The sequence below is a fragment of the Cydia fagiglandana genome, chromosome 20 (genome assembly GCF_963556715.1).
Source record: "Cydia fagiglandana chromosome 20, ilCydFagi1.1, whole genome shotgun sequence".
Lineage (NCBI taxonomy): Eukaryota > Metazoa > Arthropoda > Insecta > Lepidoptera > Tortricidae > Cydia > Cydia fagiglandana.
Genome location: NC_085951.1, coordinates 8,943,813 through 8,962,775, shown reverse-complemented (window position 1 = coordinate 8,962,775; position 18,963 = coordinate 8,943,813). Strand labels below are relative to the sequence as shown.

The 18,963-nt window shown below is 36.3% G+C and overlaps 1 protein-coding gene across 1 annotated transcript in view; it reads right to left on the bottom strand.

The window, feature by feature from the left end:
* LOC134674594 (phosphatidylinositol transfer protein alpha isoform) overlaps positions 1-18,848 on the bottom strand; it is a 33,260-nt gene extending 14,412 nt beyond the window's left edge. The window contains exons 1-3 of the mRNA XM_063532707.1: positions 18,657-18,848; positions 16,993-17,023; positions 15,494-15,605 (exon numbers count right to left, since the gene is read on the bottom strand). Coding sequence (XP_063388777.1) covers positions 15,494-15,605; positions 16,993-17,023; positions 18,657-18,673 — 160 coding nt within the window. The 5' untranslated portion in view covers positions 18,674-18,848. The remainder of the gene's footprint in view (positions 1-15,493; positions 15,606-16,992; positions 17,024-18,656) is intronic.
* Positions 18,849-18,963: the final 115 nt, after the last annotated feature.

The following is an 18,963-nucleotide window of genomic DNA, read 5'->3' as shown; positions in this document are numbered from 1 at the left end:
GCGATTAAATTAGTTGTAAGAATATACAACTAACAACTAAATTAGTTCTAGTTTCAATCGACTAAATTTCACGGTTAAATCTATATTAAAACTATGTCATCGCTGGTTTTTGCATTTTTTATTTAACTTGAAATATGTAACTAAAAGTTGGTACCTATGTATGTACATTGGAGGTACTTATATGTTGTACCTGTGTTGGTTTGGGTAGAATCTTGCAGCTTTTTTCGAAGCAGATACCTTCAACCGATTGAGCTAAAATTATGTATACACGTTTAATTTAAAATGCTTGAATGACAATGTAATATTATGGGCAATAATATAACGATATATGTGTAGTATATATCGTTATATTATGGATACAGATAAAGATAAATAGCGAAAAACTGCAATGTTTACAAGTCGCAAACAATAATGAAGATTGGTGCATTATTAATAATTAAGTTGTACACGATACCGTAAAATGGGGTGAGTTGGGTGAAATTTGACTTTCAAACCTCGATAAAATTTTACTTTTACATGTGAAAACTGAATGGTGTATATAATGTGATTCGGACGTTTGTATTTTAGTTTGTATTTTATTTTGGGTAGTTCCATTTCATAACTTTGACGATAAAGAGGAAAACCCACCTCACCTCGTAGTGCCTCGTATTTGGGGTGAGAGGGTTTTTCATACAAAGGTGATTTTGAAAAATTGTTAGATCGATTTTTTTATTATGCGTATTATAGCCCCATTTTAAATTGGAATACATTATTTTTGTAGCAGTAGCCTTAAAATCCCTTCTCACCCCCCTCTCAAACCAACTCTCCCCGCAAAACCTACTCACCCCGTTATACGGTACTGAGTAAATCTTAGACAAAGAAATTATCAATATTCTGCTGTCGCTGTCAATAATAAAACTCTTTTTAGTTACACGCGGCGACAAAACAATGGGATAATCCTACTTACCTGGAAGTTGTTTATTGCATTTTGATGCAAAAAAAACACGTTCTATTTATTGCATGAGACATCTGTATGTTGTTTATTATCTATGCCGTCTAATTTGTTTGTCAATGCACAAAGTACCCAATTTTTATTTACCCTTAGATAAGAGAAATTTTACACTCCATAAAAATGGTCAAAATATCGCAAGTAACACATGTGCTATTTCATTTTTATACATGCGTTAAGATGTCCTAATCTGCAGGCTGTCAACATAGCCATACCGAGGTTTTCCATTTAATTTGCTTCTAACATTAGTCGCGGAAAAAATAGTCTAACTAATTAGTCGATTACAAAAATTAGTTGTCCGTAATCAATCGGCAACTAATTTAGTTGCAACTAAATTAGTTGCACTCTATACAACTACGATTGATCAGTCGTCGTTTTCAATCGTCAGTCGCAATTAATTCTTGTAGTCTTAATCGTTAATCGTTAGTCGATTACATTTTGCCCATCTCTGGTATACAGTAGCTGTCCCAAGATTTTGAAGGGACCGATTGAAAAAACGTCTTAAATAATTAAAAACCGTTCATATTTTTATGCCGACTTATACAAATGCAAGCAAAGTGGGTACTTATAATAGTGTAAGCAAGAGGTGCTATGCACATTTATCAATTTGACGTCTTTGCATTTTTCGGCACGTAATCCCAATGGCACAGAATAAATAATAGTACTAGGTACAGAAGACTCACTCTCTAACAAAACGCATCTGTCACGATCAGCACAGATATGGCCGCTAGGTAGCGACAGCGCCACGCGCGGCTTATGGCAAACCCCAACATTGTGGTCGAACGGATGTACTTTTAGCTACCTGTAGCAAAGCGACGAAATCGCGGAGTGAGCCACGCCTGCCCTTGGTCATCAACATCCGCTCATCAGGACCGTATGGTTGTTTACCACCATTGCGGTATACATAAAATACTGAACGTGATCGTAACTACTGTAGCGTGGACCGAACGTTAAATATACTTTTGTGTTTACGGAGCTATTAACGTTAAAAATAGCGCTGACAGCTGTCAACGTCAAGAAACACGTCATGTTTCCAAGTCGTACGGCTTTTAATTTTACATTAGAAGCCAACTTTAAACATCCTGACGTAATAAGGTAGACTTTGCTGGTATTAATTTGTCATGCCTATAAGGATGCAATTCCACAGTGTTTTTAACAGTTCATGACATGGCAAATCTTGTAACATCATGTGTGATGCTGTCACGAAAGTACCCACATGTGTGATCCTAGTAGGACGAAAGTGGACTGATTTCTTAATTGGAAGTAATTTTCTCGAGAAGGTGAGTGGTCTCTTATTAGAATGGTCTCTTATTAATGGTATTTAGTAATCAATACTTAGATCTTATTTAGACATAAAAGAACATGTGTGTAGGTCAAATAGGTTTTTGGCCTTGTGAACTTGGCTGACACTGTGTCTAGAACTCTAGATAGATCTAAGACCTTCGTAACAAACAAGTTTCGATGGCCGCGCTGTTCCGACAGCAAAGTTAGGGTAATATAACTGAAGGACGTAGGGGAATTGAGACAGCCACTCAGAGCGCCTACCGCGAACCACGTTCGACGTGTTGCTCTCTGTCGCACTTGTAAATTCGGACGTAAGTGTGACAGGGAGGCCCACAGGTCGCCTGGGGATGTGAGATCACAAGGAACTCAAAACGCGTTGTGAATATGATGTGAATAATGTTAGTGGATCGATTTATAAGATCTGGCGCTGAAGCTAAGTTACGTACGAAATATCTTCGGTCAATAACTTATTCGTGATTAAGCGAAGAAATACGTGGGATATACATAAAATGTGCTAAACGTCAAAAAGAAATATTATTACTGGTCAATTTCAAATGAGGAAGTAGACTACGAATTGTTCTATTCGGGAGTTTTATGTAAGAACAATCAGTCTTCGAGGCAAATGTCGCTTTTATAAAGCATCTAATGGCACCAATACTGGAGTCAGTTATGTAACGCTGCCATACATGACCCAAAAAAATTTTATTAAGCTATGAGCTTCATCACATCTGATATTTGAGTAATTCTAAGCATTTCTAGCGTGAAGTGGGGGGGAGGGTGGGGTACAAAGACGGCCGCCATCCGTCATCTTTAAAAAAAATCTACTCTGATCCTGGTGGGTACTAGGGCAAGTTTGGTATCATTTTCGTATAAACCAAAGACGTAGAATTCATTGCTGATATTTGTTTTTTCAATTTCATAGTAATTTTACAAGAAAAACGTAAAAAGGTGAAAAATTTGGTTGGAGATTTTTGCTACGCGGAGCCGAAACTACAAAAGATAGAAAGTTGAAATTTGCACACTAGATTACATTTATAAAGTGTACAAGAGATAAGAAGCGATTTTGAGAAATTCAACCCCTAAGGGGGTTAAAAAGGGGATGAAAGTTTGTATGGGGTTCAAGTTTTATTTTAAGCTAGGAATTTGAAACTTCGTAAAACGATATATTATTAAAATACAAGAAAACTAATTTCAGCGTTTTTGAAAATTCATCCCCTAAGGTGGTGAAAAAGGAGTTGAAAGTTTGTATGGATATCAAAAAAATTTTCGAACGCGGGACTTGAATCTTTGTATTTGGGGATATTATTAAAAGACAGGAAAAGTAATTTCAGCGTTTTGTAAAATTCATCCCCTAACAGGGTTAAAAAGGGGTTGAAAGTTTGAATCCATTACAAATCCGAGTAGACACACATTTCTTATTGGCTCCCAGGCTTGAAATGCTTAGAATTACTCAAGGAACATATGTGATGAAGCTCATAGCTTAATAAAAAATTTTTGGGTCAACTTTATAACTGCTTCCGCTACAAGGATTAGAGCAAAAAAAGATCCCTACATAGTTTCCTATTACTCAAATATTCGCCCCTAATGCATAGATCGGACTCAAAACGCAAATCTTAAGCAAATTGTAAATAGTATCAGTATTGTATAGGATACATAGTTAAATCTGCTCTGTTATACCCATTGAAAATTGATTTGTATTAAGCCATATCACATCCAAGCCAGTCAATAAGTGCACGGTTACACAACGGCGATGTTGACCCATCTCCGCAGGCTGTGTGGCGCTCTCGACCCATTTATTGTGTTTCTTGCTTTTCGCTAAGACTTTTACGAGATTCCAATTAATTAGTTTCAATTTCAACCGCACAGGATATTTACATTTACAGGATATTTACAGGATACAATAAATAGTGTGTCTATTTTACAGTTAGAAAAGTTTTTGAACACAAGGGACGTAAAATTCGTCATAAATGTTAAGGTGGCATGGATTGATTAGGTACAATATTTTAATATGCATGTCTGCTTAGCGGTCTGGTTTTTAGTAATTAGATTTTAATCTTAAGTTGCGAAAGGATTAGAATTAGATGATTTGTATGTTTTATCCTGATTATAGTGATTATGTATCTCCAGCGTTACATTTTTTTTGTTTCTGTGCGATCGAGATAAGACGATGTTTCGCGCGCTAGCGAGTTTAAGTTGATATGACACGTGTTCGTGATGAATACACAATAGTCCAGTAGTGTAATAAAGATGCTGATTTTAGTGATTATGTATCTCCAGCGCTACATTTTTTTTGTTACTGTGCTATCGAGATTAGACACAAAAGATTCAAGACGATGTGTCGCGCGCTAGCGACTCGATAAGACACGTGTTCGTGATAAATACACAATAGTCCGGTATTTATAGTATGATAAACTCGAAACTGTAGCAGTAGCAGCTATATTTTAACGATTAGACGTCATTTTTATGATTGTGTTAATGGTCCAATCCGAACGATAAGACGACGATAAAATCGTAACAATCGCACGATTCAGATTCCGCAAAAATTGCTCGAAAACTGAATCAGAAGCCTGACACGTTGAAACCATTTAACGATTGTTGGAACATTTAACTAAATATTGCTACAACTGTGCAAACACATTTGTTTTTGACGTCATCTTCGAAACAGTAGCTACGATAGGGTAAACTAGACAAATGTGCCTCATATAGAATGACGAATAAGGTCGAAGATGCCTTGAAGATGTTACAGTGTCAAAGTGTGAAGTGATGCATTAACGCTCGTGTGTCTCTAGTGTTAGGATAATGACACAATAGGGCGTAAATTGTATAATGGCATGATTCACTTGCGATAATAGGTATAAATCGTCTGCTGACGTTGCCAGGCAACATGTGTATAATTATGGATGCAAAATATGGTAGAAAACTTTAAAATGAGAGAAGAAGAGAAACAAATCACGTACGTCTATTACTTCTTCGCAATCTAATGAATACGATTAACGAAAGTTAACGTTAACTATTAATATTAACAAAATATGTCCAGCGAATTTTTTTATTTAAATATTCGTGTTGTATATAATGTATGGCTATTTGTATATGATTAGTACGGAACGTACAAATAGCAATGTCAGATAAACGTCAGTCCATACAAAAGTTTGCACAGTTGTGCAAGGTTTTAAGCTCTTGAAGGCAACTCCGGTTATTAAATGGTCTAAGAGAATATTTATTAACAAAATCTTTAAAAACCTTATACGTCATCTAATCTAGGAAGCCAGTTATATCATTTATATGTAATCAAATACGATAGAAAAATCACTTCACCTCGCATCTTCATAAAACAGTGCTACTAATTACATCTAATACACATAATTTAACAAAACTACTAAATCGTGCAAAAAAATAGGTAACGTATGGTACCATAGTTAGTGATATTCATGATTACAAATTAAGTTTTTTACAAATGTAATTTATTCAGTTAACAAAAAGTCAGTCTCATAAACAGTGTCAAAAAAACTACAACTGTGCACGCTATAATACCTGAGGCAAAAACGGGAGAGATGGACCTACTCTAATGAAATTGTATTGAATATAAGTATGTACATTCAGACGGGAAAACGGAATTTGTAAGAACTTTAAAATGTACGTTTTTTTTTTACAAACAGCTAATAGAAATTTGAAAAGCGGTCCATCTTTCCTTTTCTTGTAACTGATTTTAATTTATGTCGTGTACGTTAATATTTTTTTCTATAGGAAATTGGAGTTTTTTTTATTTTGCGACCACGACGTCTTAGGTACTCAGAATTGATATATACGCGGTTTAATTAAAATAATGTGCGAAAATCGTGAAGATTAAAAAAATTAGACAACGAAGAAAGACAAACAGAAGACAAGAAAACAAAAATAGACATTTCTAGGCCATCTCTCTCGACTTTACCCTAGTATTTTTTATAGTTAAAACAATTGAAATATTATTTGCGGTACCCGTCCGACATCCAGAGCAGACCGAACATGCATCGTCTTCGGCTTTGGTACTAGACCCACCTTGAATGAACCGAGACGTGGAAAAATAATGAAAAAATTACAAAAAAAATTTTTACCTTTATCAAAATTATTTTAAACAGGTTACGTATTGAGTACACGTCGCGCGTTCGATCAGTACGGCTACCATCAGTTTGGCATTGACATAAACGCTTATCGTAAACGTAATTTACTTTCTATATATCTCTTTCGCACTAACATGGGGCATTATCTATGAAAAGGGACCTTATTGTCGATGGCGCTTACGCCGCACAGCGTCGCGCGGCATTAAAATTATATCTAGTCCGGGAGCCGGCTGCATGAAACAAACCTCATCAAAAAATAGAATATACCTACCCTGTAGAGGTACCTGACATTTAGTAGCTTCCAACGCACTTGGTCGGCCTGGGCTAAACCTGGCAGATTTTGTACAAATGGCCAAAACGTTGGACAAAAATTCATCAAAAAAAACCTCATCGAAAAATAGAATGAAACTTGTATGGTAGGATACCTGACCTTGAGGACAGTAAAAAAAAAGTGGTCGGCCTCACCTTAGCCTGGCAGTTTTTGCAGTCCGACCAGATTTATTGGGTCACGTGAGAGCTACAATTTACCTCATCGAAAAATAGAATGAAACAAACGGATTATAATAGCTAAAATAAGCCTGTTGACGTATGTCTTGGTCGGCCTCACCTTAACCTGGCAGTTTTTGCAGTCCGACCAAATTTATAAAAAAATCATCAAAAATTTTTTATCGAAAAATCGTATGAAACTTGTATAGTACGATAGCTGCCTTTGAGTACAGTAAAAAAAAAGTGGTCGGCCAAATCCTGTGTTGGCAGGTTCCTGTGTCCGACCAATTTTGTGGTACCACGTAAGAGCTACAATTTACCTCATCGAAAAATAGAATGAAACAAACGGATTATAATAGCTAAAATAAGCCTGTTGACGTATGTCTTGGTCGGCCTTACCTTAACCTGGCAGTTTTTGCAGTCCGACCAAATTTATAAAAAAATCATCTAAAAATTTTTATCGCAAAATCGTATGAAACTTGTATAGTATGATAGCTGCCATTGAGTACAGTAAAAAAAAAGTGGTCGGCCAAATCCTGTGTTGGCAGGTTCCTGTGTCCGACCAATTTTGTGGTACCACGTAAGAGCTACAATTTACCTCATCGAAAAATAGAATGAAACAACCGGATTATAATAGCTAAAATAAGCCTGTTGACGTATGTCTTGGTCGGCCTCACCTTAACCTGGCAGTTTTTGCAGTCCGACCAAATTTATAAAAAAAATCATCAAAAAAATCTTATCGAAAAATCGTATGAAACTTGTATAGTACGATAGCTGCCTTTGAGGACAGTAAAAAAAAAGTGGTCGGCCAAATCCTGTGTTGGCAGGTTCCTGTGTCCGACCAATTTTGTGGTACCACGTAAGAGCTACAATTTACCTCATCGAAAAATAGAATGAAACAAACGGATTATAATAGCTGAAATAAGCCTGTTGACGTATGTCTTGGTCGGCCTCACCTTAACCTGGCAGGTTTTGCAGTCGGACCAAATTTATAAAAAACATCATCAAAAAAATCTTATCGAAAAATCGTATGAAACTTGTATAGTACGATAGCTGCCTTTGAGGACAGTAAAAAAAAAGTGGTCGGCCAAATCCTGTGTTGGCAGGTTCCTGTGTCCGACCAATTTTGTGGTACCACGTGAGAACTACAATTTACCTCATCGAAAAATATAACAAGCGGATTATAATAGCTAAAATAAACCTGTTGACGTATGGCTTGGTCGACCTTACCTTAGCTTGGCAGTTTTAGCAGTCCGACCACCAAATTTGTGGTACCACGTGACAGCTACAATTTACCTCAACGAAAAATAGAATGAAGCAAACGGATTATAATAGCTAAAATAAACCTGTTGACGTATGTCTTGGTCGGCCTTACCTTAACCTGGCAGTTTTTGCAATCCGACCACATTTATAAAAAAAAACATCAAAAAATCCTTATCGAAAAATCGTATGAAACTTGTATGGTACGATAGCTGCCTTTGAGGACAGTAAAAGTAAAGTGGTCGGCCTCACCTTAGCCTGGCAGTTATTGCAGTCCGACCAGATTTATGGTACCACGTGACAGCTACAATTTACCTCATCGGAAAATAGAATGAAACAATAATAAACATAAATAATAAAATAAACCTGTTGACGTATGTCTTGGTCGGCCTTACCAAAACCCGACAGTTTTTGCAGTCCGACCACATTTATAAAAAAATCATCAAAAAAATCCTTATCGAAAAATTATATAAAACTTGTACAGAGTCGGACCAAAAACAGTCTGCAGCGGATTTGATACCCCACGCAGTGCAAGTGTCATTTATACGTTATAATTTCATAGAAGTTGACGTTTAAATAACACTTGCACTGCGTGGGCTATCAAATCCGCTGCAGACTATTATTGGTCCGATCCTATATAGGTGATTCCCCAGAAACGTATAGCTATAAGGTATGACTCTATGAAACATGGATAGCTGCATTTGAGGACAGTAAAAATGTGGTCGGCCAAATCCTGTGTTGGCAGGTTCCTGTGTCCGATCCGATCAAATTTGTGGTACCACGTGACAACTACAATTTACCTCATCGAAAAGTGGAATGGAAAAAAACGGGTTATAATAGCTAAATTAAACCGTTTGATGTATGGCTTGGTTGGCCTCACCTTAGCCTGGCAGTTTTTGCAGTCCGACCACATTTACAAAAAAATATTTGACCACATTTGACGGAATACTAGAAGTCGGTATCTTTAAATAAATGTAAACAATGTTTTTTTTCTCATTTGAAACACCTACCTACTTGAAACATTTATCAGTTAACCAATCAAATAGAAAACAGCCTGGATCTTTATCTTCATCGTTCTGGCTTTAACCTTTTTCATTTAATCGTGCTATGTTTTCATCTACCCTCATCCCTCATGGCTAAATATTTCATCTCGTTTTAGATTCTTTACCAGGGCGAAGTAATAATAAATATTTCAAAACTAACCGATTATAGTCAGACAATAAATTGTAGAAAATTATTGAGGGCGCCACTTCCTACGTAACTGTCACGTTTTTGATGTCAAATGCTTAAACATGGCAACAATTTAGTATGGAATTTTTCAATTCCTTTTTATTTAATTTCTACTATTTTATGTCGCATTATTGCTTGCTTGCACTATGCGCTTCTTTATTACGTTAAGTAATATTATCGTAGTAAAACTTCTGTAAGTTTTGGCACATTGAGCGTAATTCTCTTGAAAATTATTCGTGCCCAATAAAATACCAAATTGTGATATGTGTACATTCTTTTAAATACCTTAATAGCTTATATAGGATCGGACCAATAATAGTCTGCAGCGGATTTGATAGCCCACGCAGTGCAAGTGTTATTTAAACGTCAACTTCTATGAAATTATAACGTATAAATGACACTTGCACTGCGTGGGGTATCAAATCCGCTGCAGACTGTTTTTGGTCCGACTCTGTACAAGTTTTATATAATTTTTCGATAAGGATTTTTTTGATGATTTTTTTTATAAATGTGGTCGGACTGCAAAAACTGTCGGGTTTTGGTAAGGCCGACCAAGACATACGTCAACAGGTTTATTTTATTATTTATGTTTATTATTGTTTCATTCTATTTTCCGATGAGGTAAATTGTAGCTGTCACGTGGTACCATAAATCTGGTCGGACTGCAATAACTGCCAGGCTAAGGTGAGGCCGACCACTTTACTTTTACTGTCCTCAAAGGCAGCTATCGTACCATACAAGTTTCATACGATTTTTCGATAAGGATTTTTTGATGTTTTTTTTATAAATGTGGCCGGATTGCAAAAACTGCCAGGTTAAGGTAAGGCCGACCAAGACATACGTCAACAGGTTTATTTTAGCTATTATAATCCGTTTGCTTCATTCTATTTTTCGTTGAGGTAAATTGTAGCTGTCACGTGGTACCACAAATTTGGTGGTCGGACTGCTAAAACTGCTAAGCTAAGGTAAGGTCGACCAAGCCATACGTCAACAGGTTTATTTTAGCTATTATAATCCGTTTGTTATATTTTTCGATGAGGTAAATTGTAGTTCTCACGTGGTACCACAAAATTGGTCGGACACAGGAACCTGCCAACACAGGATTTGGCCGACCACTTTTTTTTTACTGTCCTCAAAGGCAGCTATCGTACTATACAAGTTTCATACGATTTTTCGATAAGATTTTTTTGATGATTTTTTTTATAAATTTGGTCCGACTGCAAAAACTGCCAGGTTAAGGTGAGGCCGACCAAGACATACGTCAACAGGCTTATTTCAGCTATTATAATCCGTTTGTTTCATTCTATTTTTCGATGAGGTAAATTGTAGCTCTCACGTGACCCAATAAATCTGGTCGGACTGCAAAAACTGCCAGGCTAAGGTGAGGCCGACCACTTTTTTTTTACTGTCCTCAAGGTCAGGTATCCTACCATACAAGTTTCATTCTATTTTTCGATGAGGTTTTTTTTGATGAATTTTTGTCCAACGTTTTGGCCATTTGTACAAAATCTGCCAGGTTTAGCCCAGGCCGACCAAGTGCGTTGGAAGCTACTAAATGTCAGGTACCTCTACAGGGTAGGTATATTCTATTTTTTGATGAGGTTTGTTTCATGCAGCCGGCTCCCGGACTAATCGGAGTATCGCTAATAATGGCGTAAGCGCCATCGACAATAAGGTCACTTTTCATAGATAACGTCACATATGTCAGTACGATCGAGATGCATAGAAAGTAAATTACGTTCACGATAACGTTTATGTCAATGCCAAACTGATGGTAGCCGTACAGTAAGTAGTCCCCGGTGCAATTGGTGATGCAGTTGAAGATATTCAGAAAAGGATCGAAACATGTCGAGCGTTTATTCGACGTAATAAATGTATCCTGTTAAAAATAATCACGAGATTTTAATAGTTTTTTTTTCAATAACTAATTGTTGTTTTATTTATAGCCAAACCAAACTGGTGGGCCCACGCTCCCCTACCCTCTCTCTCTACCACTTTTTAATCAGGCATGGTGAGATATAACATTCTTACATGATTTTTTTCTTACAGGAAATAGGAATCAAAGAGATAGCCTGAAATTAATTACGATAAAATGACGTAATTGACCGGAATTTTGTGCTTTACAAATAAAATATCTAAAGTGTACACAAAAAACAATCATCTCATCTAAGTCAAAGTGATTTCTTATAAAACATAAATATACAACTGTGCAGACTAGTACTAGTTCTTTTTTTACAAAAAAAAAATAAGATTATCTCTGGTACCGTTAATATCTGAAGACTGGTTACTACTATTAGGTCCGCCTAGAATAAAAGGCATGCGTAAAAAAACATACAAATATAAAAATACGAAAACCCACTACCGGCGAGCACGGTCGCATTTTTATCGTTTGTCAGCATGCCTGTCACGTTATAACAAGTATGTAAGTGCGAAAGTGACGGGCATAGTGACAGGCAATAAAAATGGAACCATGCTGCGCCCGCTGAAATAACAAGCTGATGCATAATAATCACTTACACATAATTATAATGGCTCAATGGCAGGTATAAGACGGTTTAAATCAATTCGGATAAATATTATAATATGCCAGTGGATGATATTTTAACTGTCTATTAATTGTAAATAGCACCGAAATCACAGATGTAATAAAAATTGCTTAAACAGATACTGCACTTGTTAATGCTTGACATCACTCATCAGATATATTTTTTCTCGCCCTTTTCGCCACGGGTTGTAACTTTTAATATTCGTTCCGTATTGACTCCTTCTACATATAAATTGACATGTTTGAAGTTAAACCCACTTTTTTTGCCAAATTTTGATTTAAGACTAAAAACCATTCTAAATTTCTAACAAAGCGTACCTATAAACTAAAGCATTACTAAATTTTGATTTAAGACATGCTATTCATGCTATGCATATATATATGTACAATTTATTACATGAATGTTAAAAAATAGGCACAGGTACACGGTACTTTGAAATTTATAATGCACTTTGAAGAAATTGCTCATGTTAATAAAAACTGCATTAATCTTCAAACATTGGTATACGTTTAACGAAACCTCAAACGCAGTTAGTTACTTATTTTTGTACTTGAAATAAATTATACAAGTGACTTATTGACTATACCACTAACTGTTGGAAAATCCAATTAAGTGCTAAAGTAAAGATACTAACAGCAACACTCATAAATGAAAATAAGTGGACCTTATATCTTTGCAATAAAGTTTCAAGTTCAAAGTATGTACGATTGTACTGACTGTACAATCAACAAATTTTCCTAATAAGCGTAAGGGGTAGTATAATTTTACCAGATTTTATTTAACACCTGTTCAAAGAATGCACCTTGCAGAAAACATATTATAACCGAATACTCAATAAAGATATTCTAATACAGTGAAACCTGGTTAAGTGGGACCTGTATAAGTGAGAAACCTCTATAGCTGGGACTCATGGTGCGGTCCCGACACTTTAGCACTGAATTACCTCTGTTACTGAGATAAAACGAACCTCTATAACTGGGATTCGTTGTTGTGAATTTATAGTCACATTTACCTCTATAATTGAGACAGAGAGTGTATTTTACCTCTTTTACTAAGACTATATTTATAAGATTACATTTTCCTAATTGTTTTTTAGGATTTTATAGGGAATTGACTTCTATATCTGAGATAAAGTCAATCTATGACCTCTCTAACTTGGACTTCATTGAACAAATTCCGTATTCTTACTAACTCTTAGTCTATCCACAAATTCCGCATTTGCCTAATTGTGTCTAAACAACTTCAAAATTTTGATTTAGTTAATTTATGTAAGTAGTTAAAACTACCGAAACGAAAGCTGAAACTTTGATAAGTAACACGAAAAAATAAATTTTTATTTATCGAATTTCTAATACGTAATGAAGTCCGTATCAAATTTAATTTAATGTTGAAATATCTATCCTTTGGAGAATCATTCAAAATAAATTCAAAGAGATATTTAAACAGACTTAAAAAATATTTAGGGATCAGGATTATTTTTACCTTATTTATTTTTAAAGATACCTAATTACTAATTACCTTAATAACCACCTCTATAACTGATATATACTCTATTCTCACCTCTATTAATGGAACCCTCTGTAAATGAGACAGACATCTATTTGTACCTGGCTAACTGGGAGCCTGGGTAAGCGGGAAACCTCTTTAAGCGAGACAAATTTGCTCGTCCCTTGAGATCTCACTTATCCAGGTTTCACTGTATTATCATAGAGTGGAGTATCTCCTATAACATTATGTAATCTGTCTTGTTGCCACCGAGGCTCCGTAAAACCTGGTCTGCACTAGTTTTAAAGAACCGTGAACCTGTCTCAACTAAACTTAGGTAGCTGTCATTGACACATCTCAGTTGTACCTAATTCCACAAGCCATTCAGGCCTGGGCGAATCAGAAAGGCAACTGTCAGTGTCAAAGCGACTATAGACCGACCGCTTAAATGAGTCCTCGCCTGCGAGGTACGGGGGCGACGGGGTAGGACGACTAAGGGTGGCGGGGAAGGTGCGGGCGGCAGGCGTAAGGCGCCTCATCTAAGCGGTCGGTCTATAGCGATCGATTATTTTCTAGCAAACGATACTTTTTTCTAAGAGAAACTAGCCAATTTCGCTAATCGCTACTTGCTTGTCGCTAGGACAGATAGGTTCCCTGGTCACGGACTGGACGCAAGCGGCCACGCGGCGTGGCGAGCAGCAAACCAAAGCCGTTTATTTCATACATTTGGTAGAGCACAATGTACTATGGTCTTAATATTCTTGATTTGCCGCTCACCACACCGCGCGCCGCCACTTGCGTCCAGACTGCGGCCTAAAAACTCCACTAAAAAAATAGTTAGGAACTCCTACTCTGTACAACATGCGCTTAAGGTCTCGAATTAAGCGATTACATACCTCCTTAATAATTAAGGAGACGCATTTCAATTATAAAAATATTATATTATTATCAGTGAGTCGAGTCAAGAATCTATAAATATATGTTTAAAATTTGAATACACCTCATGATATCCTAACTCGATGGTACAAGTGAAAGGTCATGAGTATATCGCGCGCGATTTTATAGTCGCATGAGTTGATTAGGTATCGGTTGATTTCCTCTTTGGAGCATTCCATGAAATTGTCTACCATTTATCCCGTACAAACGCGATTTTCTGAAGATTTGCAGATACAAGAGTTTCCTTTTCTATGACAAATGGTCAAAATTATGCGCAGAAAAAGAATTGGCTACTTTAAATGCCGAAAAAAAAGTCGCAACACAGGAAATAAAATGCGTTTGTACGGGACAGCCCATGGAATGCTCCCTTTGATCAATTTGTACAAAAATGAGCGTTCTGCGCGTAGCTCTGGTTGATAAAATCTAGTGTCGATCTCAACACAGAACGTCATTTTAGTCGACTTGTCGAAAATCGTTGAATACAATTAAGTACAAGCAATTATACCTAGATATAAATAGGTATTACACGATAAAACGCGTTAAAATATCGGACGCGACTTGCTTATAGTTAAATATGTAATATTATAACGACAGTTTCGTGACGTATTCAGAATTTCTCACATACACTTTATAAGGACCGTCACAAAACTATTGCATGGAAAACTGGGGCAAACATTTTTTTTATCATTGGTCGTGATACTGAGCCGAAATAAGCCAAAACTTATTAATTCTTCGACAAAGCTAGCCCTCTGCAAACCCCCTTCTACGTTTGACAAATTACGCAAACCTCAATCTCTAGAATACTCTAGATCAGCGGTCTGCAACCAGCGGCCCGCGGGCCGCACGGCCCGCCAACCTCTCGCTTGCGGCCCGCGCGCCTCCCTGGCTATTTTGTATGTAGTACTGACGATCGACAATGTCTGCTAAAGTCACAAATATTACCAAAGTGCGGCCCGCGTCATCTTCGTTAACTATGTGGCCCTTGGCTGCTAAAAGGTTGCCGACCGCTGCTCTAGATTAATGATTGATGGAATAAAATAACTGTAAATGCCATAATAAATTGATTGTAACTGTCAAGGCAACGATCTTCGACAGACATTCCGAGAATCCTTAGTCTAGACTCCTTTACACCCACTATCCGCCAATTGTATTATTTTTATTAGATTAGCACTAGCACTCACCGAGCAACGGGTAGTCTTTGAATGGTTCATTCTTTATTACTTCTATGCCCTCGCCGCCGCCTGTTTCGTTTTTGGAGACCTCCGCCACGCAGTATAGTTGAGCGACTTGATACTACAATAAAACATGAAATCGTTAGTTTATTTAATAATAAAATACGAGTAATAATAATTCAGCTTATATACGGTCCACTACTGGGCACAGACCTACTCTATGTGTGTGACTTTATTGTTTATTAACTGTTAATGAGGTTTAATGGCTCCTCTACACGATGGGCCAACGCCGGCTACTCCAAGGGACGCATTTATGCGTTAGAGGGAGCAAGTGATATTGTTATCTAATTTTACCGCATGGCTGCGTCCCTTGGAGTGGCCGGCGTTGGCCGATCGTGTAGAGGAGCCGTAAAAGGCCAAAGGTACAAATAGCTTTGACGTCCTCAAAATCGGCAGATCGTTTTGTACAGAAAATGACAGCCATGACGTTTCCAGTTACTAAATGCTCTTTAGTTTTTGAGCACCATACAGAAATTAACAAATTAGGTATTTGTAATAATAGCCTGTATGTCAGATAGCACTTCAGATTATGTAATCTCATTGAACAACATGTAACTCCATATGATTTTGTTTAATAATGACACAAATTAAATGAGACATTGATATTTTTCTATCATAAATAAACAGATAGGTACAGCATGGAAACTACAGAGTACTGATGTTGTAAACAATCCTTTGCTGTTGTATTTTTTCGGAAACATTCTTATTTGTCATGCTACTTCAGTCAACCTCAGTACTTTTAGTACTGAGCCCGACTGAAATAGCATAACACGTTCGTGCGTTTCCGTGAAAATACGGTGGTAGAGTTGATCCAAGAGAAGTCTTCTGAACTTCTATGAAATTATGACGTATAAATAACACTTCAACTGTATGTGCTATCAAAATCGTTGCAGACTTCTCTTGGGTCTATCTCGTAAGCCTTATTCGCTACATCTACATGGTGTAACATGAGTAAACCGAATAATTTTAACAGCGTATTCCTGATCACATTTAGAGACAAAAATGTCCTATAAACTTTTTTGATATTCGCCTAATTTCAGAGATATTATTAATTTAAAAAAACACAAGTTTTTATTGTTACATAGTGTAAAAGGCCTTTTTGATGGCGATGTTGCTGCTATGGGACGTAGTCTAAATATCCTCATTGATAGATGTCAAAAAGTGACAAGTAACACTTTGCAAAAAGTAGGTTCAATGAAAAAAAAAAGTAAAAATCAATTTTAAGTGACAAGTTTACCAATAACATTTATTTTTTATGTACAAATACATTCAAATAAATGAAAAAAAAAACAATACAAAAAAAAATTTTTTTTTTTTGGCGAAATTGATCTAAACTCATATTACATTTTTTACTTTTTTTGAGCTCAGAAATGCGTGGTTAAAATTATTCGGTTTCCTCATGTTACACCGTGTATATAAATGGATATAATAATATTTGAAATACTCACTTCTTCAACTGTTAAGGGCAGTGTGACACGGCTGAAAAATAAAACAAATTGTTAATTTTTCTAGTAAAATTTTACTGCAGAAAGTAAAAAGTCAATGTGGTGAAGACCCACATATTAAATTTATTGGACAAACAGCAACACTCCTAATAGCGCATCGGGGGACCTTATTACAAAAGGTATAAGGTCCACCGATTTACAGTTAACAGTCTGGGCAATGGTAAGTAACTGTCATAGGCTCATAGGGCAAGAACTGTAGTATTTGTATATGTACATTGCTCTGACAGTCAGGAAGGAAGAGCTTCACTCGTTCGGCTCTACCAACCTTCTGTAAGTAATGTTCCGTAATTATATGCACTAATGATGCAATTTTTTTTATCTATTTTTTATAAAAGGGGCTTTGTCACGCAGTAACGATGTCACCCCCCTAATGAGATCTAATAGTAACGTTGCAGTAAAAAGTGACGAAAACAGTGGTGTAAATAGAGAAAATAATTTATTTGCTCGAAATAAAAGTCCCAAACTCAAAAGCTCTAAAAATTGACCATGGGTCTCATGGGCGTACCCAGCATTTTTTAAAGCGCGGGGCAGAAGTTGGGGAGGCTGGGCATGTTGTAACAGGGTACGGTTGAAACAGAAATTCTTAGCTTATGGTCAGAGACCAGGGTGGGGCAACTGCCCCACCTTGCCCCACCGTGGGTATGCCTATGATGGGTCTTAAATATGAGGCTATAGTGTACAGTATGTCACAATAACTAACGACATTATAAATTAATTTTATTTTACAAGTATTAAGCATTCATTATTAAATCAAAAACTTTATGCTACTTGTATGTTTAACCTATTTGTTACATGTTACTATCAAAAGTTGAAACAACAGTGTTTCAACAGAGCTGGATGAATGGACTATACTTTTTATTTATACAGAGGAGCCAGACTTTGGCCCGTTGGTAGCCAATAAATTATGAAGTAAAAATAGTTACCACCTCACCTCCACAAAATATTCACTCATAACTTTTACTGAATAAACATTAACAATAATATAAAAAAATAAATTTTAATAAGTCCTTAGATACTACTCACAACATAGGTAGTATCTTACAATATGGCTACATTTTCAGAAAATGATTTATAAGTTGTTTACATAGGCTGATTATATTAAGGAAGGCAAGAGATAACTTGGTATCATTAAATTGCCAGTAAATAAAGATTATTTTTTACTATGGTTAAAAGTGAGAGAAAAATCAAAATTTTACAATGCAGACTCCAGGCACAAATGTTGTAATTAATGTACAGTGGAAAATAGTTTTACCTTACCTTTTAGATATTTCATGTAAAAACAACTTTGGCCATAAGAGTAATAAGCTAGGCCAGAGCAAATATTAACAATATGTGGCAGATGATTTTGGAATTATCCGAAATCTGCTGAAACGGCCATCTGTCAGATAGACCTTGACCTGAAGGTCTGTCACTGTCAGGCAATTTAATTCCTCGAAGTGACTTGATAAAAGAAAATTCACGATAATTAAAGTCTTTAAGACATGCAGTCCATATATCTTAATGATATCTACTGATAAGAAAGTAAACCCTTAAAACCTGTGCCACGAATTGCGTAAAAATCGATTTATTATTCCGAACTAGACTTAACCTTGACAAAATGTACTTACTATTCTTTGATAAGCATCTTGTATATTTATATTGTTTCACTTAAATGCACATTAGACCAAACAGTCCACACTCACGACAAATTAACTTATCACAGAACCAGACTTGAGCGATGGTCCGATTATTGTAATTTTAATCTATGACCAATCTTCTACGAGCGAATTATGACAGGGCGCATGCTTCGTGACGCAACGGATATTACGTCAACATTTTCAGATGCGTTCAAGATATGTTCTTTCAATGTGTATAATATGCTTTGCGCAAAAGCATGTATTGAATAAATTTATTAATAAAATGATGGTATAAAAC